General features: G+C 34.8%; 2 protein-coding genes across 8 annotated transcripts; both read left to right on the forward strand.

Annotated features, from left to right (window-relative positions):
- The first annotated feature begins 746 nt into the window (after nucleotides 1-746).
- LOC104095020 (serine/arginine-rich-splicing factor SR34-like) lies at nucleotides 747-11,537 on the forward strand. 7 transcript variants are annotated; one of them, XR_011414474.1, is made up of 16 exons: nucleotides 747-911; nucleotides 1,715-1,803; nucleotides 1,906-1,971; nucleotides 2,070-2,144; nucleotides 2,516-2,627; nucleotides 2,714-2,760; nucleotides 2,873-2,930; nucleotides 7,671-7,720; nucleotides 7,831-7,887; nucleotides 7,990-8,090; nucleotides 8,189-8,287; nucleotides 10,079-10,163; nucleotides 10,240-10,356; nucleotides 10,433-10,648; nucleotides 10,860-10,994; nucleotides 11,215-11,537. XR_011414474.1 is itself a non-coding variant. In XM_009601056.4 (14 exons), the coding sequence occupies exons 2-14, from the start codon at nucleotides 1,720-1,722 to the stop codon at nucleotides 11,216-11,218; spliced, it is 966 nt and encodes a 321-aa protein (XP_009599351.1). In that variant the 5' UTR covers nucleotides 747-911; nucleotides 1,715-1,719; the 3' UTR covers nucleotides 11,219-11,537. The 7 variants fall into 7 exon arrangements, 4 of the variants coding, with proteins under 4 accessions (XP_009599351.1, XP_070052598.1, XP_070052597.1 ...); XR_686045.4 differs by having other exon boundaries at nucleotides 10,240-10,648; nucleotides 10,816-10,994; XR_004506739.2 differs by lacking the exons at nucleotides 10,079-10,163; nucleotides 10,240-10,356 and having other exon boundaries at nucleotides 10,615-10,648.
- Nucleotides 11,538-22,022: 10,485 nt separating this feature from the next.
- On the forward strand, nucleotides 22,023-24,744 carry LOC138906303 (uncharacterized). The gene is made up of 6 exons (XM_070194837.1): nucleotides 22,023-22,398; nucleotides 22,661-22,758; nucleotides 22,897-23,014; nucleotides 23,396-23,820; nucleotides 24,250-24,462; nucleotides 24,634-24,744. The coding sequence occupies exons 1-6, from the start codon at nucleotides 22,023-22,025 to the stop codon at nucleotides 24,742-24,744; spliced, it is 1,341 nt and encodes a 446-aa protein (XP_070050938.1).
- Nucleotides 24,745-24,951: the final 207 nt, after the last annotated feature.

Here is a 24,951-nt window from a genome sequence, read left to right on the forward strand (position 1 = left end):
AGTCAAACCTTCCTTTGACTAGGGATTCAAATAAAAGGTGACTTGGATCACCTAAAAACTCAATTTCAAGTGGCGACTCTGTAAATAAAATAATTAATATTCAAGTTTGTCACTTTAATCGGAAAATCTCTTTAATTCCCCATAATCCATAACACACATATCTTGGGAGAAAAAAAAGGTGTGAGACTAACATATTTGTTTTATTTCACTTTAAACATCTCTTTTAATCCTTCTTGTTATTTTAAACTGTGATGGTAAATAAGTTTCTTGAATAGTAAATATTTATTTTAGACTAATAATCCCTTTTTTTTTTGGTAATCAGATTCTCATGCAAGTTTCTTCTAAGCTAATACTTCAAAACACACTTTAAATTTATTCCATCTGAAATCTTCAAGGATGATGTATTTTTGTTGAAATTGAAAAGGAAGCATAATAACTTGTGAAATTAAAGCGAAAAAATTATAAAATCGAAACAAATTCTAAGTTGAACACCAACGTATGATTAGAGACTTCTATATGATAATTTTTTGTATTGAGTTAGTTATATAAGATCAATATTTATTTTTAATATATATTTTTCTTTTATTATTCAAACATAAATTTTCATATAATATATATGTAATTTGTTAAAAAAAGTTATACTCATTGAGATACAGTACCTATTGACTAGTTTGAAAGAAAAGATTTTATCATTTTTTTTTTTCATTTAGTAAAGAGTAAATTTTGTCGGAAAACATAATTTTCACAATTTGTGATGTAACTAAAGAAAAATATTAAAGACGTAGACAGCAGGTTTGAGAACAAGATATTTATAGCAGCATCCTCAACCCTTTAATCTTTAAAACCCTAACCTTCCCAAAATTTTCTCCTTTCTCAGCTTTCTGTTTTCATCCGTCATCAAATCTTCTGAGGTACGATTCTCCAGTCTCCATTCATGGTCGTTCCCTTTATAAAGATCTATTTTCAATTTTTATTTCTTACATTTTTGTCCGGTAAAATTTGTTTTTCAATTGAGTTAAAACTTCCGTCAGAGATAGATCCAGCATAGAAGTAGTCTATACACTAGCAAAATAATTTATCAAAGTAAATAATGTACAAAATCTATGGATGTATATATGTAACTGTGCAGCCATGTATGTATGTAACTGTGCACCCATGTATGTATGTATGTTATATATGCGGTGGTGGAGCCAGTAATTTCAATAAGGAATGTCAAAATATAAAAAATAGAGATACAAGAAGCTAAAGCTAAGGAGATTCAATATATAGTATATATATACCTAATAATAAAATTGACCTAGCTACACAATGTAATTTTTCGGCAAAAGGGCTAAACCTAAGGTGGTTCCACCATTGTATGCGTGTATGTCTGTATGTATGCAGGGGTGGAGCTCGGGAGTGAAAGGGGGTTCAATTGAATTCCCTTTGTCCTAAAATTATACTAGGTAACTAGGGCAAAAATGGTTTCTGTTTTTTGCTTATATATAAATTGTTGAAACCCCTTTGCATAAATAAAATTATGGTGCAGTTGTAAAAGGGGTTTCAAAAGTTGCTAGGTTACAAGTGGAATTTCTAAGTGTGACATTTTTGTATTTTTTGAATCCCCTTGTTTGAAATCATGGCTCCATCCCTGTGTGTCTGTGACATTTTGTTTTTTATCTAAATTTTGTTTCCCAGGTGGGGTTTAATTGTAAGTTCTTTTGACTTTTTATAGGAATAATGAGTCGTTCAAGTAGGACAATTTATGTTGGTAATCTTCCTGGTGATATTCGTGAGCGAGAAGTGGAGGATCTGTTCTACAAGGTACTTGTAGTACACTTTGCTTCATACTTTAGTTGGATGTCTTTTACTAATTTCCAATTATTTTGAGTCTGAAGCTTAAATGTGTGTGGTGTATAATTGTAGTATGGCCCGATAGCTCATATTGATCTGAAAGTTCCACCAAGACCCCCCGGTTATGCTTTTGTTGAGGTGAGTTTTAGGTGCACTGGCTAAAAGGAATTTCATTGGATATACACCCCTCTGGAATTTTAAGCTATTTGACATCATTTTGTTGGAAAAATTAACAGTTTGAAGAGGCTCGCGATGCTGATGATGCTATTCGTGGGCGTGATGGCTATGATTTTGATGGGCATCGCTTGAGGGTTAGTAAAGTCTTAACAGCATATTGTGTACGCACATATCAATCAACCATATCATTGGTTTGCTTTAATAAGTATGTGTCAATTGTATTTTACTGAATCAGGGTTTCCAATTCGTATGTCTTGATTACATTTCCGATGACCTTAAGGTTTCACCTAAACCATTAGGTTTTCTTTTAAATGCTTGTCCCATATTAGTTGGGATCAGTTATATTACCCTTCCACTTTATTCAGGTCTGTTTCATCTTGCTGCTAGTCTGTCTTTTAGGCAAATTAACATATCGTATACACATATCACACTTAAATGCTCAATAGCTTTCTTTTTTAGATGCTTACTCCTTTTAAAATTGTACATATTTTTTATATTTACACAGGTTGAACTTGCACATGGTGGGCGTGGTAACTCATCTGCAAATGATCGTTATAGTGGCAATAGTAGTGGTCGTAATCACAAATTTGGAGCGCCCAAACGTACCGAGTATCGAGGCACGTTTATTGTAAATGTGCTTGCGCGGTATGCTTTATTGCATTTTTATATTTTTTGATCTTATTATTCACTTGTTTATTTTCAGTATTAGTTACCGGATTGCCCCATTCAGCATCCTGGCAGGATCTTAAGGTGAGTGATGTCTGAGTGGTAAATCATAAATTCAAGGGAAAAAGTTATCCTCTTTTTCCAATATTTATCTTCTAGCCGCTGAATATTTGTATTCTATGTTTCTTATATATAGGATCACATGCGTCGAGCTGGGGATGTTTGTTTCTCACAAGTTTTCCGTGAGGGTGGTGGTAAGATGATAGACCACAGAAACTAGTTTTATGCTCCTATCTTTTATCTCTTGGGTTATATAAAGGTTTGTTTTATGCTACACCACAAAAAGCTTGTCTACATCAAGAACCTATATTTTGATAAACGAAGAGTTAAGTCTCTGAAGCTACCCTTTCACTTTTTCTTTTAAGTTTTCTTCTTCTGAGAAGGGGTGGGAGAAGAAGGATTTGTAATCTGTTGTTTTGAAAATAGCAATTTATTTGCTGAACAACTTGAATCTCAACTGTTTTGGTTGTTGTAGAACTTCTGGTCTTGGTTTAGCTGATCATCCTCTGTAGTGAAGTAGAAGCGCTTTCTTAAAGTAGAAGCCTTTCTTAAAACCTTGTGTAGAATGTAGCTGTAGGTTAATCATTGGGTCTTCAAGTGTCTTTTTCCCCATTATAGCATCTAATATTGTCTTTTTAGACTGGATCAAAACCAAATTGTGTTCTATGGCCTGAGAATAGCTGCTGATAGCAACACATGAGTAGTAGAATCTTTTGGGTTTATTGAGTGTACATAATGCTGAATGCTGCAGTAACTTGGATTAAGTATAGATTTAGTGATTTGTGGCTTAGTTTGTACTATGAAGTTTAGCCTGCTTGCCTTGGAAAAAGTGATATCATCCCTCAGTTTGGATGGGATTATGGGTGAGATTTCTATCCTGGCCAGGGTTGATATATTAGATTCAGTCAGCTACATCATATAATCGGGTATCTGGCTTAGGGTTGGTTTAAAATATTTGGTCCTACAATACCTGGCTGAAGTTTATAGTTGTACATGGTCATTCAAAACATAACTACATCCACTCAAGACAAACAATTATAAAAGTTTCTTTTGGTGACATACTATTATAATAACACGAAAGAATAACAGAAAGTTAAAAGAATATTACTGCAGGAAAAAGTAAATGAAAAGCTAAAAAAAGATACAGAAAAGATTGGAGGAAGAAGGCATAAAGTATAATAAATAACAGGCAAAACGACAGCAGAAAAAGGGAGAAAGGAGGAAAATTTAAAAGAAATGTTCCTTGGTGGGGTTGAGGACATGCAATATGATTCACCCCAGGTGGTCTGGCGGAGGAGATTAGTCGTTTTGGGGGTATCATTGGATAGGTTCGTGGGAGCTCCGGTCGACTGAAAGGAGAAGATAGAAGGAAAAAGGAGAGCTTATTTTTTTCCCATTTTCGTGTTGAAGGACATTTTGTGCTTACCTTTGCATTCGCCTCCTTTATGCTTTGAATAAATGTTGGTACCTATCTTGAACTGGTGCCTGGACTGTTTCTCCCTTGGTGATAAGATTGTCATCCAAAACCAGATAGTACTGCTATCTAATTTATTGCTTGCCACCAATCTTGAATAAGCATGATAAATGTTATAAAGAGGCTAATCCAATTCAGTAAGTGACCCCTGAGATCTTTCACATTTAACTAGATAAGCAATTTATCTTCTCTTTTGCGATGTTTGTTTTTTGTTTATTTCTTTGTTTGATTGGGCTGAGCTTTTAGAATCTTTTGAATGAAGTGTTGTTAGTCATGTAATATAACCTGCTGTTCAATAAGGGGTTTACATTTTCATTGGAAGTATGATTAATTAGAGGGCGAAGTAAGATTTAGTTCATACATGTAATGCGAGTTTTTAGCCAAAATTGTCCCTTATCTATGGGAGCAGGTTTGTATTTGACCTCTAAATATACCCTTGAGCATTTTTAATTCCTTAAGTTTGCTAAAGTGTAGTACCTTTGGTCTAACTAACTGAATGGGGATAGAACTAAGGTGACACTATTTAAACACCAAAATCCAGCTGTAAAAAACTAAACCCAACACTTTCCCCCAATTCCTCAATCACAATTCATGAACTCTAGCTCTATGAAAAAAAGTTGCGATTAAGGAGAAAGGCAATAACTAAACTCAACTCTATTTTTGAAGTTGTCGTATCTGATTTGTTCTAAAGTCTCACATTTTGCTATGTAATTTGATGGTTAATGAATTCTAGCAAATAACAAAAAAAGTTGTTTTGTCGAATTAATTAATGTATCATTATTAACGAGGATCCTAATGTAGTAGAATGGTTACTAAGAATTCGCCTAAACTAATTGGGATTGATGCATAATTATTGTATTAATAAGAGCTAGCCTCTGGCAGTTACTAGCAGCCTATCATAATTAAGTATTTCTTATTGGTAATATGTGAAATGGATATCCTTTCTGAAAGATTTCAATCTTTACTGTATCGGCCATAAATTCCAAAGGTTAATGGAGGATGGACATATATAAAAAAGAATAAAGAAAGCAAAACCTTGTTTCTGTTTTTTCACGTTGTTGGTAATGTATATAAAAGTGGAAAAGCTTTCTATGAATCATTTAACATCTATTATTGATTCTTCCATAGTGCAGACTGCAGACGAGCACTTCCGATCAAAAGATTTCCAGATCAGTGCTGAGATATTTGAAAGAGCTATGCTTTATATCCCTTATGACATAGAGAGCAGAAATCTCAGAGCAAAGGGATTTAGAAGCATATGTGCCTCTCACGTCTTTTCTTCATTGGTGATTAAGGAATTGGAGGAAAGCGTTAGGTTTAGGTTTTTACCGCTAGGTTTTGGTGTTTTAACAGTGTCATCGTTAGTTTTAACCCTGTTCCGTTATTTAGACCAAAAGTGCTCCACTTTAGCAAACTTAAGGGATTAAAGATGCTGCAGGGTATATTTAAAGGAGAAAAACAGAGCTACTCCTACATATAAGGAACAATTTTAGCTAAAAAGTCTATGCAATGCTATCATTTCCAACATTTCGTTGGGAAAATAGCCTTGGTAGGTCTTTTTGATGAGTTTGAACAATTTACCAGGAGCTAGCTTTGTCTTAGGTATTTAAGAATTCTTTTTCTAGACATAAAATTGTCCTCATTTGGCTTTTTTACTAGGTAAGTAATTTTATCGATGTTTGGGTATATAAGCAGTACACCACAGAGTAGAGAAACCTACATCAAAACATGGTTCTCTATAAGTCACCCAATACAAGCCGGTACCTCATGGATGCACTCAAAAGAAACTACCATCACTTGTCGTAAATACATCTAATGGTTGAAGTCCATGTGGTGTTGTTGGGAGAGTGATGTTTTCTTATTTTTAAATTGTGTTATTAGTTTCTCAAAAATGAATATGTTCTGTAGTGATTCTTTTCTTTCTTAACTATTTCAATTACACTTGTGTTATATTGCATTACTGGGGAAAATGATAATAAAGACCCTTAAACTATCTATGGAAACCCGATGAGGCACTTATATTATTCTTAATTGCAAGTTTGTAACAAGCCCCCTTTTTTTTCTAATATTTTCTTACAACTATGCAAAAGATTCTATAAAGTCCATAAGAGGATTAAAATCATCTATATCATGCACTTTACACCAAAAACCGAAATTTCATAAACATCTTTTTATGTCGTATATGCCTCTATTGTAACTTCAAAGCATCTCTGAAGCACCTTTAAAAGAGACCATGGACTAACTCAATTCAAAGGTTAGCTCATTAAGTAACGATTGTCCAAGACCATATAAGCCATAAGGAGACAACAACTCATTTTCTGGACCACTATGGAACACTTAACATCCCCACTGCCCAAGACGGGACAGCTGGTGTGTGGATAGTATAACATGGGATTCAGCATTGGATAATCCAAGAATAGGGATGTGTGTGTCTCTGATACCATGTTTAGAAAATGGGCGTCGGGTTTAACTCAACTCCAAAAGTTACCTCCTGAGGTGAGGCTTGTCGAAGACCATGCAAGGAGTTAAACCATCCATTCCTTCAACCAATGTGGGACACTTAACACTTTGCAAACTGTCTGCACAAAGGAGTTGTTCTCCAGAGTGATTTCCCTTCCTCAGTTACCTTCCTTTGTTGCCAGCTGATTGTCTCCTTCAATGGGACAGGCACTACCCATACCCATTGTACTCCAAAAAGATTCAAGAATGAAGTTCATATCTGCCACATATGATAGCAATGTAGGAATAAGTGTCTTCCAGTTCTACAATTGTTTTGACTGATAAAGCATCTGTTGCATCACTGTATAGCAAAAGTTACCTCAACTCCAAAAGTTACCTCATGAGGTGAGGCCTGTCGAAGACCATGCAAGGAGTTAAACCATCCATTCCTTCAACCAATGTGGGACACTTAACACTTTGCAAACTGTCTGCACAAAGGAGTTGTTCTCCAGAGTGATTTCCCTTCCTCAGTTACCTTCCTTTGTTGCCAGCTGATTGTCTCCTTCAATGGGACAGGCACTACCCATACCCATTGTACTCCAAAAAGATTCAAGAATGAAGTTCATATCTGCCACATATGATAGCAATGTAGGAATAAGTGTCTTCCAGTTCTACAACTGTTTTGACTGATAAAGCATCTGTTGCATCACTGTATAGCCTTCTGCAAGATATGTTTTGTCTGACTTAAGGGTTTGCTTCACTCTTCAGCTGAGACTTGTTGGATGGTTCAAGGTAGTGGTTTTGTGACTAAAAATGGTGCAAAGGTCTAACCAAGCAGTTTAAGGGCCTGTCCAAAGTATTGTGCTTCAGATTTTTCTTATTTGTGTTTCAAATATGTGAAGCCTTATCTTTGACATAATTTTTGTGTGCTTCTACTCAATTTTCATCGTGTGAAGCATCTGGTCTCCTTAACTATTTTATGATTGCGGATGGTGTGGTAACAATTAGTTTTGCTCTTCAGGGACCACTGGGATTGTGGATTATACTAACTACAATGACATGAAATATGCTGTAAGTTATCTCTTTTCTTATTCCGTATATTAGCCTGAATTTTGTTTCAAAGATATTTGAAATACTTTTTTGCTCAACTAACAAATGCAATTAATGTTCTTTGTATATAGATCAAAAAACTTGATGAATCTGAGTTCCGGAATGCTTTTTCTCGTTCGACGATTCGAGTATGATGGGGACATGTTTAAAATACTTCAGTTATAGCATGCTTAATGCCTTTTTTTTTTTTTTATTTTTAATTCTATACCATAACTCTCCATCATATGTAGGTGAAGGAACATAATTCTAGAAGCCGCAGCCGCAGCCGTTCTTACTCGGGAAGAAAGAGCGGTAGTCGTAGCCGCAGTCCAAGTCGTAGCCGGAGCAGAAGGTTTGGATAACGTAGTTTGCAAATATTATATCTAGTTAACTAGTGACTTCACCTTTTAATGCTATGATGGATCTTATTGATATTCTCTTTCCTAGCAGCAAATCTCCTAAAGCTAAATCTTCAAAGCGTACAAGATCTCGTTCTCGATCAGTGTCGTCTCAGCCCCATTCTGGTTTAAAAGGACGCTCTGTGTCAAGGTAATCTTCCTTACTGGTTATATGCTAACCCATTTCTGTTGTTAGGGCTGGGTATGTAAAAGATGCATCTAGTATAACGTTAATATATGTTTTTATCTGAGTCCTTGTACTTATCGATTTGAATCATTTTAATCTTCTCATTGTGAGAGGTACCTGTGAATTAGTTGTTGCATCCTAACTGGACTTCATTCATTTAGTGGGCAAGCAGCTGAGCACCTTGTTTCTCAACACCCTGAACCCTGGACTAAACTTGTATTGTTGTTGAAGTAAGATGGCCTTGAAGCAAAAGTTCTCTTGCAATGTGACTCATTTCGCGTTCACATATCTCTGCATGTAAAATTGACAAGTTCACATTGCAAAGCTCATCTAAAATATGTTCTAATTGTTCCCCCTTACTTCGTGATGCATTATTATGCTTTATTTAGTTGTATACAACAACAACAACCCAGTATAATCCTACAAGTGGGGTCTGGGGAGGGTAGAGAGTATGCAGATCTTACCCCTACCCACAGAGGGCTAGAGAGGCTGTTTCCGAAAGACCCTAGGCTCGAGAAGAAGAAAAATAAACAATAGACAATAGGTCAGTGACAACAATAGAAGATAAAAAATATTAACAACATCGTAAGAAATAGAAAAATAGATGTAAAAGCAATAACTATAAACAACAATACTACCATAGAAAATAGTGAGGAAACTACACAAACCACTAACAACCCACAACGAAACAACAACAGGCCAACCCCGCCCCGCCCCCGGAACAACCCTAACCTACAGCCCTAATGCTCGACCTCCACCCCTTCCTATCTAGAGCCATGTCCTCGGAGATCTGAAGTCTTGCCATGTCTTGCTTGATCACCTCACCCCAATACTTCTTAGGTCGTCTTCTACCTCTCCTCGTACCTGCCAATGCTAACGTCTCACACCTCCTAACCGGGGCATCTATGCTTCTCCTCCGCACGTGCCCGAACCATTTAAGCCTCGCTTCTCGCATCTTGTCATCCATGGGAGCCACGCCCACCTTCTCCCGAATATCTACATTCCTAATCTTATCCAGCCTAGTGTGCCCGCACATCTATTTCAACATCCTCATTTCTGCCACTTGCATCTTCTGGGTATGGGAATTCTTGGCTGCCCAACACTCAGCCCCATACAACATGGCCGGTCTAACCACCGCTCTATAGAACTTGCCTTTGAGTTGTATATTATCTGCAATAGATCTGGAAAGTTGTGGTGGCTTAGCGGGTGAATGGGAAGCTATCATTAGCAAATATCCTGCTCATACTGGATTTTCAAGAGGCCATGTGTTATGGTAAGGTAAAAAAACTGCGTCTGCCTTTTTGGGAGGGAGAGAGATATCTAGATGTTATCTTCATTCTGCTTAAAGGTTTGAACTTGACAGTAATGTCAAACCATTTGATAGACCAAACAAGTTAAGGAACATTATACTTCTGCTCTTTTATAAGATTCCTGTTCATCTTTTAACCAATTTGTGCACGGGATTGTTGTTTATTTTTTAACCTTGCTGTCCAGAATTTCTAACATTCATTGCAAGTTCTGCTATTAAACGTGGCCATTCAGTTAAGAATGGATGTCTTGGTACTGCTTTCCAGTTGAATCCATTAGAAAGAAAACAGTTGTGGGGTGTTAGATTTAGAAGTTGGTTGTTCCTATGCTTTTTGTTACTTTTGCATTTTGGAAATGTCGTATTGGGAAAATATACTGTGTTGTCAAGGTATATTCATTTATTGTTTCCTTTGTAAACATGAGAAGTCACATTGTTGGTTTTTCTAGATGTTGGATATATGCGAGGATCTTGGATTGCATATTAGGATCTTGAGTGGATAGGATCTTGCCTACAACAATTTTTGTTGTGGAGGTATGGTGCTTTCTAGATGGCAACTTCGGAATCTTTTTATGGTGTCTCTCTTCTAATGAGCATCATGAAATGTCAGTCGGTGCTAGATTGGGAACAAGAAGATCATGGATTTTGATGGTCAAGCTGGATTGGCATACCAACTTCAATTTGAATTTGGGATCACCATCTGCCAAGCTAATAAAGACACTAATTGGTTCTTTCGCTTCCTGTTAATTGGTCTTTCAAACAGCACAAACTTAAATTATTGACTAGAACTCTTCCTTAACTAGGTAACTTGCATGGGTTCATACATGTCATTGTTTTCTCTTTGGGATGGTGAAATGATTACGGGTTTCTGCATATCTACTTTGCTTATGGTCACTCTGACGTGGAAGTGGATCAAGGCAGTTGGATGAAAGTTGTTAAGCGGAAGGTTGGATATTAAATTGAGTTGTTTGTGGACATTTTGCAGATCTCCATCAAGATCCAGATCTCCAGTACCATCTGTAAGTTAAATCTCTCTTCTAAAATAACATGGAGACCTGGAAATATTGAATCTGGCAGACGAACCATTTTGTCTACTATGTAGTATTAAGTTATTTGATTACTTTCTCTCTTTTTACTTGGAATCCTCTGTTTGTTGGCATTTTATATTTGACTCGATTGGCCACAGCGTCCAAAACATGCGAGTAAAAGCCCAACCCCCCACAATTCCAGGAAAAGCCGGAGTGTGAGTAAAAGCCCAAAACCACGCAATTCCAGGAGAAGCCAGAGCATGAGTAAAAGCCCAAAACCACGCAGTTCCAGGAGAAGCCAGAGCCGCAGCCGCAGCCGCAGTGGGAGTTTGTCAAGGTTCTCTTTCCTCATGTGTCTGTTTTTTGTAGATCATATCAATTGCTGGTCATTTTTCAATTGGTTAGAAAAATGGCTTCGTGGACAGTCATTGGGTCGCTTGATGCATAACCACTATAACTGTTTGTTGACTCTTTCTTTTCATATCGAAGTCATCTCCTGTCGGCTTGTCTTTGTAACCACCATAAAATCTTGTTGAATTTGGATTACAATTTTGCAGGTAAGTTTGCATTGTGGAATAAACTGATCTCCAGTTGCTGTGATTGAGAGTGCTGTTGTGCCTGAAAAGATCAGCATGAGGTGTTGGGGGTCATTTTTTCCTGCAAAGAGGTCACATGAAATGGCTTCTGAATATCTTGGTCCATGAGAAACTAGAACTAAATTGTAAACTTTTGCTTCTGACTTGGGAAGATTGCAGTATTTTAGTATTTAAAAACCTTTGCAGCATGTATGATTGGTAAGAATCGAAAATTATGTCTTGGAATTTTTGCAGATTTTATGTAATGACATTGTTATTTAGCACTTTATGACTTTTTGGCAAGATTTCTTTCTGTTGGCTGGTGGCATTGGCTCTTCTGTCAGAGATTTCGGAGCTCGTTACTATGAACTTGATTCTGCAACAATATATTTCTAGAAAACAGTATGTAGTATTTTTAAAATGATGTTCCAATGCATGAAAGCATATGTTCAAAATCAGTTGGTTCAGGAACAGTGAGTGCTCTTTATAATGACACTATGTTTGCTAGGTGATGGAAATCCTCTGAGGTCAGCTGAACATGCCGACAATTGATGAAAAATGCTGAGAAAAGTCACTGGCGAGAAGAGAGACTAATCCATAACATCACCAACAGAATTAAGAATAAGGTTCGAGTTGATGAACTGGACAAGTTGACAATACGGTTACAAGGACCATATGTGAATGAATTAAAAAACCCAAAAACTGTGTCTGCAAATCACAGTGCAGAAACAAATACTAGTCAGTTTCTACAATTGAAAAAAGGAGAAGGAAAAGCATTGCATAGGCGACTTTAAAAGGTGTGTTAAGCAGGTCGCCGATGGACTACCATAAAAAAAATGAAAGAAATTAGAGCTATGTTTTTTCACACGTGTTCTAAATATGATTCAGAGCTTAAACATACATAATGCATAGGATTAGGTTCTTATCTAATGAAGAATCCAATCTTTGGGATTGAAGGATGTTTATATTCTGATTTAGTATATTCTCATCTTTGGACTTTCTTTTGTGCTATTTTAGGAAATGAAAATGATGTTTCGTGGACACATAAAAATATTTGTCATAAGGCTCTCTTGTTTCGTACATAACATTGTGAATTATTCCACAACAACTACAACCTTATAAGAGCTAAATATGGATACTGAATACATACGTTTTTTTAATTAGCAAATTTTAAATCTATTGTATTTTCTTATAATTAGTTTATATCACGTGTAATTAACCTTTTAGTTTCAGGATAAAAGTTTAACTTTTATTTTCGTTACTAAATTATCATGAGACATTTATTTTGTATTCTTAATATTTTAATTTGTTATCCTATTATTATTTTTCTTTATTTAGTAAAACCTTAATTTTGCGGTCCTATCCATAGTTTGAGCGTTTTTACCATAATTTTAATCTAATCTCAGGTTCAAATCATCTTTCCCTTCTATTTCTAATTTTAAATGTTTTTAAATTTTTAATTATTTCTATTACATTAACTAATATATAGTATTTTATTATTTTTAATTTTTTTAAACTACTTATGCCATGTGGCTTTTTTCTAGGGTGCCACTTGGCTTAAGGAGAGAGCTTTTTCCTCTCCTTTTAATATATATATATATATATATATATATATATATATATATATATATATATATATATATATTAGGTAGCTATAGATTTTTATTTTAAAATAATTTAAAAACTCCAACTTGAAACTACTGTCCAATTCGAATGGACAATTTTTTTTAATTTTTGTTTTTTATTATAAAATATTTTATTTTATGAATTTATAGATAGTTAAATTATAAAATAATAACCAATAACTAATTATTAACTAAATAAATAATTATTAACTAGTTATGCCATGTGGCTTTTTTCTAGGCTGCCACTTGGCTTAAGGAGATTGATTTTTCCTCTCCTTTTAATAATACTAGTGTTAGAACCCGCGCGATGCGCGAAAAATTTGATAGAATATTAATCTTATAAAATTATGATCTAATATATTAGACTATTTTAATAAATATTAGTTATATTTTATTATTTAATATAGTGTGCAGAAATATAACAAAATCTATACAAACTCAAAGGATACACATCATATAGTAACAAATAAATTGTTTGTTCATTATTTATTCTTATTGTCAAATTAGCAAGTAGTTAATACTATACATTTACTAATGTGACTTTTTATTAATTTGTCAATTGGCTTAATATTTTGAGATTTTATTTTTTATTATAAAATATTTTATTTTATTAATTTATAAATATTTAAATTAAAAAATAATAACCAATAATTAATTATTAATTAAATAACTATTTATTAACTATTTATGCCATGCGGGTTTTTTCTAGACTGTCACTTGGCTTAAGGAGAGGGTTTTTTACTCTCCTTTTAATAATATATAAATTTTTATTTTAAAATAATTTAAAAACTCCAACTTGAAACTACTGTCCAATTTGAATGGATATTTTTTTTAATTTTCGTTTTTTATTATAAAATATTTTATTTTATTAATTTATAGATAGTTAAATTAAAAAAATAATAACCAATAACTAATTATTAACTAAATAATTAATTATTAACTACTTATGTCATGCGGCTTTTTTGTAGGTTGCCACTAGGTTTAAGGAGATGATTTTTTCCTCTTCTTTTAATAATACTAGTAGTCGTACCCGCGCGATGCACGGTCAATATTAATTAAATTAAATTATGATCAGGCTTGTTTGAACATATTAAATCGTATTCCTTTAATAAATTTCAATTGTCATCTTATTTGTCAATATGATATAACCAATAATAAAATCTCTATTAAATTAAAGTGACTTATTTAATCATTGAATAACTTTTTGTTCTATATTTTTCTTTATTCTATTATCCAATGTTTAGTATTTTTACATTGTTAATAGAAAATTTTATTAGCAAATTATTTTATTTAATATTTTTGTCTTTTCGCTTTCTTTTTCTAATATAAGAGAAGGTATATATTTTATTAATCTTGAAATATTTTTTAATTTAAATTTTATTCTAAAATTCTCAATAATATTGTCTGAATTTAATGAATTAAATCTCTATTAAATTTTAGAGACTTGTAGAGTTATTAAATAAATTTTTTGTTCTATATTTTTCTTTATTATACTTATCCAATATTTAATATTTTTACATTGTTAATAGAAAATTTTATTAACATATTACTTTATTTAATATTATTGTCTACTACTTTCTTTTCGAAATATAATAAAAGATATATATTTTATTACTCTTAAAATATATTTTTATTTTAAATTTTACCCTATTGTTCTCAATAATTTATCTGAATTTTAATGAATAAAATCTCTATTAAATTAAAGAGAGTTGTATAGTCATTGAATAACTTTTCTGTTATGTATTTTTCTTTATTATATTATCCAATATTTAGTATCATTGCACTATTAATAGAAACTTTTATTAGCATATTACTTTATTAAATATTTTTGTCTACTACTTTCTTTTTATAATATAATTGAAGATATATATTTTATTACTCTTAAAATATTTTTTTATTTTAAATTTTATCATATTTTTCTCAATAATATTATCTGAATTTTAATGAATAAAATCTCTATTAAATTAACGAGACTTATATAGGTCTATATTTTTTTTTATTATACTTATCCAATATTTAGTATTTTTACACTGTTAATAGAAATTTTTATTAGCATATTACTTTATTTAATATTATTGTCTACTACTTTCTTTTTGTAATATAATATAAGATATATATTTTTTAACTCTTGAAATATTTTTTTATTTTAAATTTTATCCTATTGTTCTCAATAATATTATCTCAATTTTAATGAATAAAATCTCTATTAAATTAAAGAGAGTTGTATAGTCATTGAATAACTTTTTTGTTATGTATTTATCTTTATTATATTATTCAATATTTAGTATTATTGCACTGCTAATAGAAACTTTTATTAGCATATTACTTTATTTAATATTTTTGTCTACTACTTTCTTTTGATAATATAAGAGAAGATATATATGTTATTACTCTTGAAATATTTTTTTATTTTAAATTTTATCCTATTGTTCTCAATAATATTATCTGAATTTTAATGAATAAAATCTGTACTAAATTAAAGAGACTTATATAGGCATCGAATAACTTTTTTGTTTTGTATTTTTATTTATTATATTATTCAATATTTAGTATTAGTGCATTGTTAATAGAAACTTTTATTAGCATATTACTTTATTTAAGTTTTTGTATGCTATTTTCTTTTTTATAATATAATAGAAGATTTTTATTTTTATATTTTATATTTTATTCTATTATTCTCAATAATATTTTCTGAAGAAATAAAATTTTTATTTTTAAAAATAAAAACGAAAATTATTAAAAAAACACAGAAATTTTGAATTGGCAGTTTTTTAATTTTTTGTAATTTTAGTTTTCTATTTTAAAATAATTTAAAAGCTCAAATTTGAAATTACTCTCCAACTTGAATGCACAAGTTTTTTTAATTTTTGTTTTTTATTATAAAATATTTTATTTTATTATTTATAGATATTTAAATTCAAAAATAATAACTAATAACTAATTATTAACTAAATAACTAATTATTAACTACTTATGCCATGTGGCTTTTTTCTAGGCTGCCACTTGACTTAAGGAGATGGCTTTTTTTCCTTTCCTTTTAATAATATATAGATATAGATATTATTTTAAAATAATTTAAATATCCAACTTGAAACTACTGTCCAATTTGACTGGATAATTTTTTTCTTAATTTTCGTTTATTATTATAAAATATTTTATTTTATTAATTTGTAGATAGTTAAATTAAAAAATAATAACCAATAACTAATTATTAACTAAATAAGTAATTATTAACTAGTTATGCCATGTGGCTTTTTTCTAGGCTGCCACTTGGCTTAAGGAGAGGGCTTTTTTCTCTCTTTTTAATAGTATATAGATTTTGTTTTTTATTATAAAATATTTTATTTTATTAATTTATAGATATTTAAATTAAAAAATAATAACCAATAACTAATTATTAACTAAATAACTAATTATTAACTACTTATGCCATGTGACTTTTTTCTAGACTGCCACTTGGCTTAAGGAGATGGCTTTTTTCTCTTCTTTTAATAATATATAAATTTTTATTTTAAAATAATTTAAAAACTCCAACTTGAAACTACTGTTCAATTTGAATGGATAGTTTTTTTTTTAATTTTTCTTTTTTATGATAAAATATTTTATTTTATTAATTTATAGATAATTAAATTAAAAAATTAAAATTTAGAAGATTTTTTAGTTAGAAAGTTGGTTTGTTTTATCTTAAATATGCCACTTGGCTTTTTGTGATTAAGCCACTTGTCGTGATATGGTGCTTCTGCCTCTCCTTTATATATATATATATATAGAAATCAAATAAACACACACAATCAACTGAGTTTCCTCCATTTGGAATTGGAGAAATTTATCAAATATTTGTAACCTCTGAAACTTGTTCGCTTGACGAGATTCAGGTACCAATTTCAATTATGAGAAAATACTACTCCGTATAAAGCAGGTCGCCGGTTGTATAGGCGACTATTGTTAAAAAAACTCTGCAATATTAATAAAAATATTGAGGCGTCTAATTTTCCCATACAACTCCTCTGATGTGGAATTGCTGTCTCCTAGTTGTGGATTTCACTTGATTTTTAAATTACAACTGGCACACTTGTAAGAAAATATTTTAAAGCAGGTCGCACCTGCTGATTTGACAGGCGACCTACAGTAGAAATTCTAAAAAAAATTGAGGCGTCTAATTTGCCCATACCACCCCTTTGATGTGAAATTGCTCTCTCCTATTTGTGGATTTCTTTTTTCTTTTTTGATCGAAGAGAAAATTATATATATATAAATAGAAGCTACATTGCAGATTACTGGCTAACTAGGGTACTACGGTTCCCCTAAAACGATCATGTTTTGTTCAGTTGTATCAATATTACATGCTAAAAAAATTCCTAACTACTTCAGTTCTTAAGATGTCTGCTCAAAATACATCATTTGCAAACATCGGAGGAACTGCTAGCATGGTAGTTCTTCCCAAAAAAAATGAATTTGCTGTTTCCTTTGCCAGTGCGTCAGCCACTCTATTCTGCTCCCTATAGACGTGTCTTACCACCACCCTGTCCATCCTTTGCATCAATAACCTGCATTCACAAACCATAAGAACATAAGTTATATTGCATGTGAGTAGCACTTTTATTACTTCAGCGAATTTGTAGCTATGTCTAAAGGAACCCATCCATTTTGTTCTAATATTTGGAGACCCTTTAGCAGTGGTTTCAGCTCTGCCATAGTGTTGATGGTGTGTGGTATGTTTTCCATATACCCCATAATTCAATCCGTATTATGATTCTGGAATACCCTAACAATTCCCCCAATGCCTGGGTTGCCCTTGGCTTCCCCATCCGTGCTGAGTTTATAGTGTCCCCTCATGGGGGGCTCCCATTTAACTCTGGTATGGAAAGACTACATGGTAACACCTTTTTGCGCCAACATATATGTTACATCCTGTGCGTCCCAAGGTGACGTAATGAATATGAGACCTGTTAATCATGAATTAAATGAGTTTAAAGTCATAATATGGCTATATATGATGTTTGGATGAAAATATAAAGTTTGGAAAAAATCGGATTAACGTTGCGGAAAAACCGACTAAGGATAAATTTCATGTGCTATATGGGGTCTTTTTGGGATATATTATATACCAAATGGAATATCTACGAGTCTAGTTTCAAATGCATTAAATCGTTCGTCGATACGACGTCAGAGTAGAGAGATATTCGCATTTTTACGAGACTGCGCAAGCAGCTCGGTTGGGACCCACTTGAGATGGTCACCGACCTTACGTCTTTTAAAAGATGTTTCAGCCTCATTTAGGGTCATTTCTCACCCAAATTTCGTCCAAAAACTCTCCAAAACCCTCCCTAACATATCCCAAGATCCCAAGAACCAAACTCAAGGGAAATCAACTCAAATCATCATTAAAGGTGTTAAAGACTACAAGAGAATGCTTTTATGATGTTGTGGTGTGATTGAGGGCTATTGTGAGCTAAGTTGAGACAGGTTTTTGAGTTGTAGCTGCTGTCCAAGGTATGCATAATATCTTCTTGATTGTGCTTAAGGTTAATTTTGTGTTGGTTGTGTTGTTTGAGTGAAAAACCATAAGATAACACTTGAAAGAACATGGGATATGGTTGTCTTTTTGGTTGGACTGTCTTGTGGCTAAATATATGGTTTGTGGTGGCTGAAAATTATGAGAAATAATTTGATAATATTGTGGTTGCTGTTGTTAAGATTTTCTAGGTGTTAACTAAGTTGATTGAAGAAGAAAAGATAAAAAATAAGTGATTGACGATAAAAATTAAGGTGCTAGACGTATGAGGCTGTTTTGGAAGGCATTTTGTGGATGTTTTAAACCAGAAATAATATAGTACATATAAGTATGATGTTCTAAGGTTGTAAACTAATTTATGGAATAAGAGTTGGATTCAATTTATATCTTGTTATGAGTAAAAATGAGCTTGCCGCTCAATATGATTGTTAAGATAATCGAAGAAACTCATATTGGATTTTATTTTTGTTGTTGTTGTTGTTGCTATTGTTGGTTATATTTGTTATTGTTGGGTTGTTTATGAACCTTAGTGGTCTTTGGGATGTATTAAAAATAGGGGAGTTGCTGCCCGATTTTCCTTAAGCCATACGACTAGCCAAATACGATGGTACGACGTTATATGTTAACGACAATATCATTTCACTTGTAGATGCAAGAAGTTGTGTTGAGCTTGGTTGAGTAATAAGGAAGAGATCATACAGGTATGTTAAGACTATACCTTCTTTCCTTTTAGCATGATCCATATGATACAACGAAACGAGCAAGCACGCCACTTTCACGAATGATTCTATTCTTAGAAATAGAAGTACTAGGATTACCTATGTTCTTGATTCCCCATATGTCCTACTATCATATCGTCTGTTCATGGGTCTCATGATATTCGGAGAGATCTTATTGACTTATTTCATTATGCACTGCATTCATTTATATTTGTATATTGACCCATGACTAGATGGCATTATATACGCGTATAGTATATGTATGTTGAGTATAAGGGAAAGGTTATGGCATTATATACACACCACTACCTGATAAGCTAGTATACATTTATGAATTCGGCCACAAAGGCTGATATGATATGATGGGATACCCTCAGAGGCTTGATGATGTTATGTACGTATGTAACTATGCATAATATGACATTTATACGTATACGTATGACATTATAAATATTTTCATGATTCACAAAGCTATTCAGACTTACAGGTTGAGTTCTTTACTCCATGTTTCTTTCATGCCTTTTATATATTGATTTTTATACCTTACATGCTCGGTACATTATTCGTACTGACGCCCCTATTGCTTGGGGCATGCATTTCATGCCCGCAGGTGCAGGTAGACAGGCTGACGGTCTCCCTCCTTAGGATCCTAGCTCCGCAAGAGTTGGTATGCTCTATTTGATCCGGAGCTGATATTGGATTTTGGTACGATACTTTTGTATACATATAAGGGTACGACGGGGCCCAGTCCCATTCTTTATACAGTTTTACATTCTATTAGAGGTCTGTAGACAGTCATGTATAGTTGGATAATATGTGGCCTTGTCGGCTTGCCCTACTGTATTCCGCATGTATATGTATATATGTCTTTTGAGTATGTCTCCTCACGTATGTTATTCACACTATTCAGCAGTTTAGGGGGCAGATGTTATGCATGACCTACACTTATTTAATATTTATATCTTAGACGTATGCTTAAGGGTGTTCAGTAGGTAGAACTCGAGCACTCGTTACAGCTCATCGGTTTGGGTCGCGACAAAAGTGGTATCAGAGCATTTCCATCCTAGGGTTGTCTACAGACTGTGTCTAGTAGAGTCTTGTTTATGAGTGTGTTGTGCACCACACTTATAAACAGGAGGCTGCAGGACATATATGATGTTTCCCTCCCTTCTTATCTTATATCATGCGATATAAGAATTCATTTTCCTAATGATATGTTATGTTTTCAGTGATGCCCAAGAAGGCTACAACCGCCCAGAAGGGTAATTCTGTGGATGATGAGACTACAAGTCAAGCGCCACGAGTTACCAGGGCTCGGGGAGAGTCACATCGTGAGAATCCATCTCAGACTTCACATACCCTACCCTCTCCGGAGGAGATCCGAGGGGCACCAGCTCCAGCGCCAACCCCAGTACCCCCAGTTCCTCAGCCAGATGCATATGATCTGGAGATGAGAGATGCTATTCAGCTATTGACTTGACTAGTATCCGCATATGCTCGACGCCAAGAGGTAGGTATCGGTCATGCAGATAGGGCCATCAATGCGAGGGTTCGCTACTTCATTAATTTGGACCCTCCCATATTCACTAGAGCAGATCCAAATGAGGACCCTCAGGTATTTTTTGATAGAATGCAGAGAACTTTGAGGGTAATGAAGGCTACTACGACTGAGTCAGTTGAGCTAGCTTCCTATAAACTTCGGGATATTGTAGTTAATTGGTACGAGTCTTGGGAGTTGTCCAGAGGTGAGGATGCCCCTCCAGCAGTATGACAAGAGTTTACAGAGGCTTTTCTTCGTCATTATTTGCCACTAGAGCTTAGACTGGCCAGAGTTGATAGGTTCTTGACCCTTCGGCAGGGTAATATGAGTGTTCAGGAGTACAACCTTCAGTTTGATTCTTTGGCTAGGTATGCTCCCACTATTGTAGCAAAGATGGAGGATCGGGTTCACCGGTTCGTGATGGGGTTGGAGCCGCACCTGCTTAATGACTGTATGTCAGTCTCACTTCAGCCAGACATAGATATTTCTCATATTCAGGGGTACGCTCAGGGTGTAGAGGAGCGTAAGAAGAAGAGGGCCGATCATGAGCATGATAGGGTCCAGAGTAAGAGAGCGAGATCTTCAGGTCCTTCTAGTGAGTTTCAAGGTGGTCAGTGATAGCAGTACCCGAGGTATCCAGCCCAGCCATCGGCTAGTGCACCCCCTCAGCTTGCTAGTAGGAGATTTGATTGTTCCACATATTCAAGGCCCAGTCAGAGTTCCAGGGCCTCTAGTTCTCATTATAGGGGTGAGGCAAATCAGATGGGGCCACTTTTGCCACGATGTGCTCAATGTGGTAAGTATCATGTCGGACAGTGCCTTGTATGGTCGGGTGTTTGTTATACTTGTGGTTATCTAGGCCATGTTATGAGAGATTGTCAGATGAGAGGTGGTGCAGGTATAGTTCAGCCAACGAGATCTGTAGCCAGTTCGTCATCATCAGTACGCCCCCGGGCAAGGTTCACAGGCACCAGTTGGTCGTGGTAGAGGCAGAAGTGGAGCATCTAGCTCGAGTGGTCCTCAAAACCGTATTTATGCATTAGCGGATCGACATGATTACGAGTCATCACCTGATGTTGTTACAGGTATATTATCAGTCTCCTCATATGATGTATATGCATTGATTGATCCAGGTTCCACCTTATCTTACGTCACTTCGTTGGTTGCTAGTAAGTTTGGGATAGAACCTGAGTTGATTGAACCTTTTTAGGTGTCTACACCTGTTGGGAATCCAGTGATAGCTAGACAGGTATATAAAGACTATATTAGTAGTAGTTCATAGTCGTTCTATAGTAGCAGACCTGATTAAGTTAGATATGATGGTATTTGATGTTATAATGGGTATGAATTAGTTAGTTTCTTGTTATGCTAACATTGATTGTAGATCAAAGATGGTTCGGTTCCAGTTTTCAGGGGAGCCAATTCTGGAGTGGAAAGGTAATACTGCATCGCCTAGAGGTAGGTTTATTTCCTATCTCAAGGCAAGGAAGATGATCAGAAAGGGCTATATTTATCACTTAGTTTGGGTACAAGATGTGAAAGCAGAGTCACCGAGCCTTCAGTCTATCCCGATGGTTAATGAGTTTGTCGATGTTTTTTCCGATGAACTTCCAGGCCTTCTGCTAGAGCGGGACATTGAGTTTGCTATTGACACATTACCATATAGCCATCCGATATCTATTCCTCTGTATAGAATGGTACCTGCAGAGCTGAGAGAGTTAAAAGAACAACTGAGGGATTTGCTTGAAAAAGGCTTTATCAGACCTAGTACATCACCGTGAGGAGCACTTTGAGTTTCGAGTTATGTCGTTCGGGTTGACCAATGCCCCAACAATATTCATGGACTTGATGAACCGTGTGTTCAGACCCTTTCTAGACCAGTTCGTGATTGTATTTATAGATGATATTTTGGTTTACTCCCGTTCAGAGGCTGAGCATGCAGATCATTTACGTATTGTATTTAGAGTTCTACAAAAAAGGAAGTTGTATGCAAAATTCTCTAAATGTGAATGCTGGTTGAATTCTGTAGCCTTCCTTGGTCATATTATTTCAGGTGAGGGTATCCGGGTTGATACACATAAGATTGAGGCAATGAAGACTTGGCCTAGACCCACGACACCGATGAAGGTTCGTAGCTTCCTGGGTTTGGCATATTATTACAGGAGATTTGTAGAGGGTTTTTCTTCTCTTTCAGCACCATTGACAAAGTTGAATTAGAAGGCAACTAAGTTTCAGTGTACTAATGCTTGTGAGTGGAGTTTCCAGGCATTGAAAGACATATTGACTTCAGCACCGGTTCTGACACTTCCAGAAGGGACCAATAGTTATGTTATCTATTGTAACGCTTCGGGCGTTGGATTGGGTGGTGTATTGATGAAACATGGTAAGGTTGTCGCTTATGCTTCTAGACAACTAAGAAACCACGAGAAGAATTACCCGACCCACAATTTAGAATTAGCCGCTGTGATTCATGCACTAAAGATGTGGAGGCACTATTTGTATGGCATTCATGTTGATATCTATACGGACCATAAGAGCCTTAAGTATATATTCAAGTAAAAGGAATTGAATTTACATCAGAGGCGATGGTTGGAGCTACTGAAAGACTATGATGTTGATATTTTATACCATCCAGGGAAGGCGAATGTAGTAGCCGACGCCATCAGCCGTAGATCTATGGATAGCCTATCATATTTACAGCCAGAGAAGAGTGAGATAGCTCGTGAGATTCATCAGCTAGCTAATCTTGGAGTTCGATTGCTAGATTCAGGTGGTACCAGAGTTACTATTCAGGACACGACAACATCATCTCTAGTAACTGAAGTGAAGGAACACCAGTATGAAGATCATGTGCTAGCTCACTACACCGATACAACCCCTCAAAAGGAGAAGACACCATTTGAGATTACAGGAGATGGAGTCCTCCGATATCGAGGTCGATTATGTGTTCTTAATGTCACAAGGTTGCGCCAGCAGGTTATGGGAGAAGATCACTATTCTCGTTATTCTATTCATCTAGGAGTGACGGAGATGTATCATGATATCAGGGGAATATACTGGTGGGACGGAATGAAGAAGGATATAGCAGAGTTTGTTTCTCACTGCCCTAATTGTCAACAGGTTAAGATTGAGCATCAGAAACCCGGTGGATTATTGCAGGCTATAGAGATTCTAACTTGGAAATGGGAAGTGATTAATATGGATTTCATCATAGGCTTACCTCATACCCATCGTAAGTTCGATTCTATATGGGTTATTGTTGATAGACTTACAAATTCAGCCCATTTTCTGCTTATCAGGACTACGTATTCAACAGAGGATTATGAAAGGCTTTACATTAAGGAGATAGTACGACTTCATGGTGTCCCTATATCTATTATCTCAGATAGAGGTGCTCAGTTTACAGCTTATTTCTGGAGGTCCTTCCAAAAAGGACTGGGGACTCAAGTAAGTCTTAGTACAATATTTCATCCCCAGACAGACGGTCAGACGGAGCGTACTATTCAGACACTCGAGGATATTCTAAGGGCTTGTGTGATGGACTTCAGGAGTAGCTGAGATAATCATCTTCCACTTATTGAGTTCGCATATAATAATAGTTATCATTCCAACATTCAGATGGCTCCATACGAATGGAAGTGTAGGTCTCATATCGGATGGTTTGAGATTGGGGAAACTAAGTTAGTAGGACTAGATTTGGTACAACATGCAGTTGAGAAGATTAAGCTTATAAGGGAAAGGCTATTAGCAGCTCAGAGTCGTCAGAAGTCCTATGCAGATAATCGACGACGAGATTTAGAGTTTCAAGTAGCCGACTGGGTATTCCTAAAGGTATCACCGATGAAGGGCGTTATGAGATTCGGTAAGAAAGGAAAGCTTAGCCCTCGGTACATTGGACCATATAAGATTATACGCAGAGTAGGCCAAGTAGCATACGAGTTAGACTTGCCTTCTAACTTGGAGTCTGTACATCCAGTCTTTCATGTGTCTATGCTCCGTAAGTGTATTGGAGATCCCTCTAAAGTCATTCCAGTTGACGATGTTCAGGTTACAGAGCAGCTATCATATGAGGAAGATCCCATTGCTATACTGATAGACAAGATCGGAGATTGAAAACTAAGGATGTAGCTTTGGTTAAAGTACTTTGGAGAAACAATAATGTGGAGGAGATGACTTGGGAAACTGAAGAAGAAATGAATACTAGGTATCCTCACTTGTTTCCGCTTCCGGAGGAGGATCAGACTGAGACATCACAGCCTTTAGGTACGTATATGATACTTGATTCTTATGCTAGTTATTGTTATTGGTCGTGTGAGGCCA

Source organism: Nicotiana tomentosiformis, chromosome 2 (genome assembly GCF_000390325.3).
Source record: "Nicotiana tomentosiformis chromosome 2, ASM39032v3, whole genome shotgun sequence".
Classification (NCBI taxonomy): Eukaryota; Viridiplantae; Streptophyta; class Magnoliopsida; order Solanales; family Solanaceae; genus Nicotiana; species Nicotiana tomentosiformis.

Bases quoted from the DNA above. Each gene is read 5' to 3' on its own strand.
- LOC104095020 (XM_009601056.4), top strand. From the start codon at position 1,720: ATGAGTCGTTCAAGTAGGACAATTTATGTTGGTAATCTTCCTGGTGAT. The intron at 2,761-2,872 runs GTGAGTGATGTC...TCTTATATATAG, and splicing joins CATCCTGGCAGGATCTTAAG to GATCACATGCGTCGAGCTGG. The intron at 8,288-10,614 runs GTAATCTTCCTT...GACATTTTGCAG, and splicing joins AAAGGACGCTCTGTGTCAAG to ATCTCCATCAAGATCCAGAT.
- LOC138906303 (XM_070194837.1), top strand. From the start codon at position 22,023: ATGGTTCGGTTCCAGTTTTCAGGGGAGCCAATTCTGGAGTGGAAAGGT. The intron at 22,399-22,660 runs GTACATCACCGT...TGAATTCTGTAG, and splicing joins AAAAGGCTTTATCAGACCTA to CCTTCCTTGGTCATATTATT. The intron at 22,759-22,896 runs GTTCGTAGCTTC...TGGAGTTTCCAG, and splicing joins GACCCACGACACCGATGAAG to GCATTGAAAGACATATTGAC.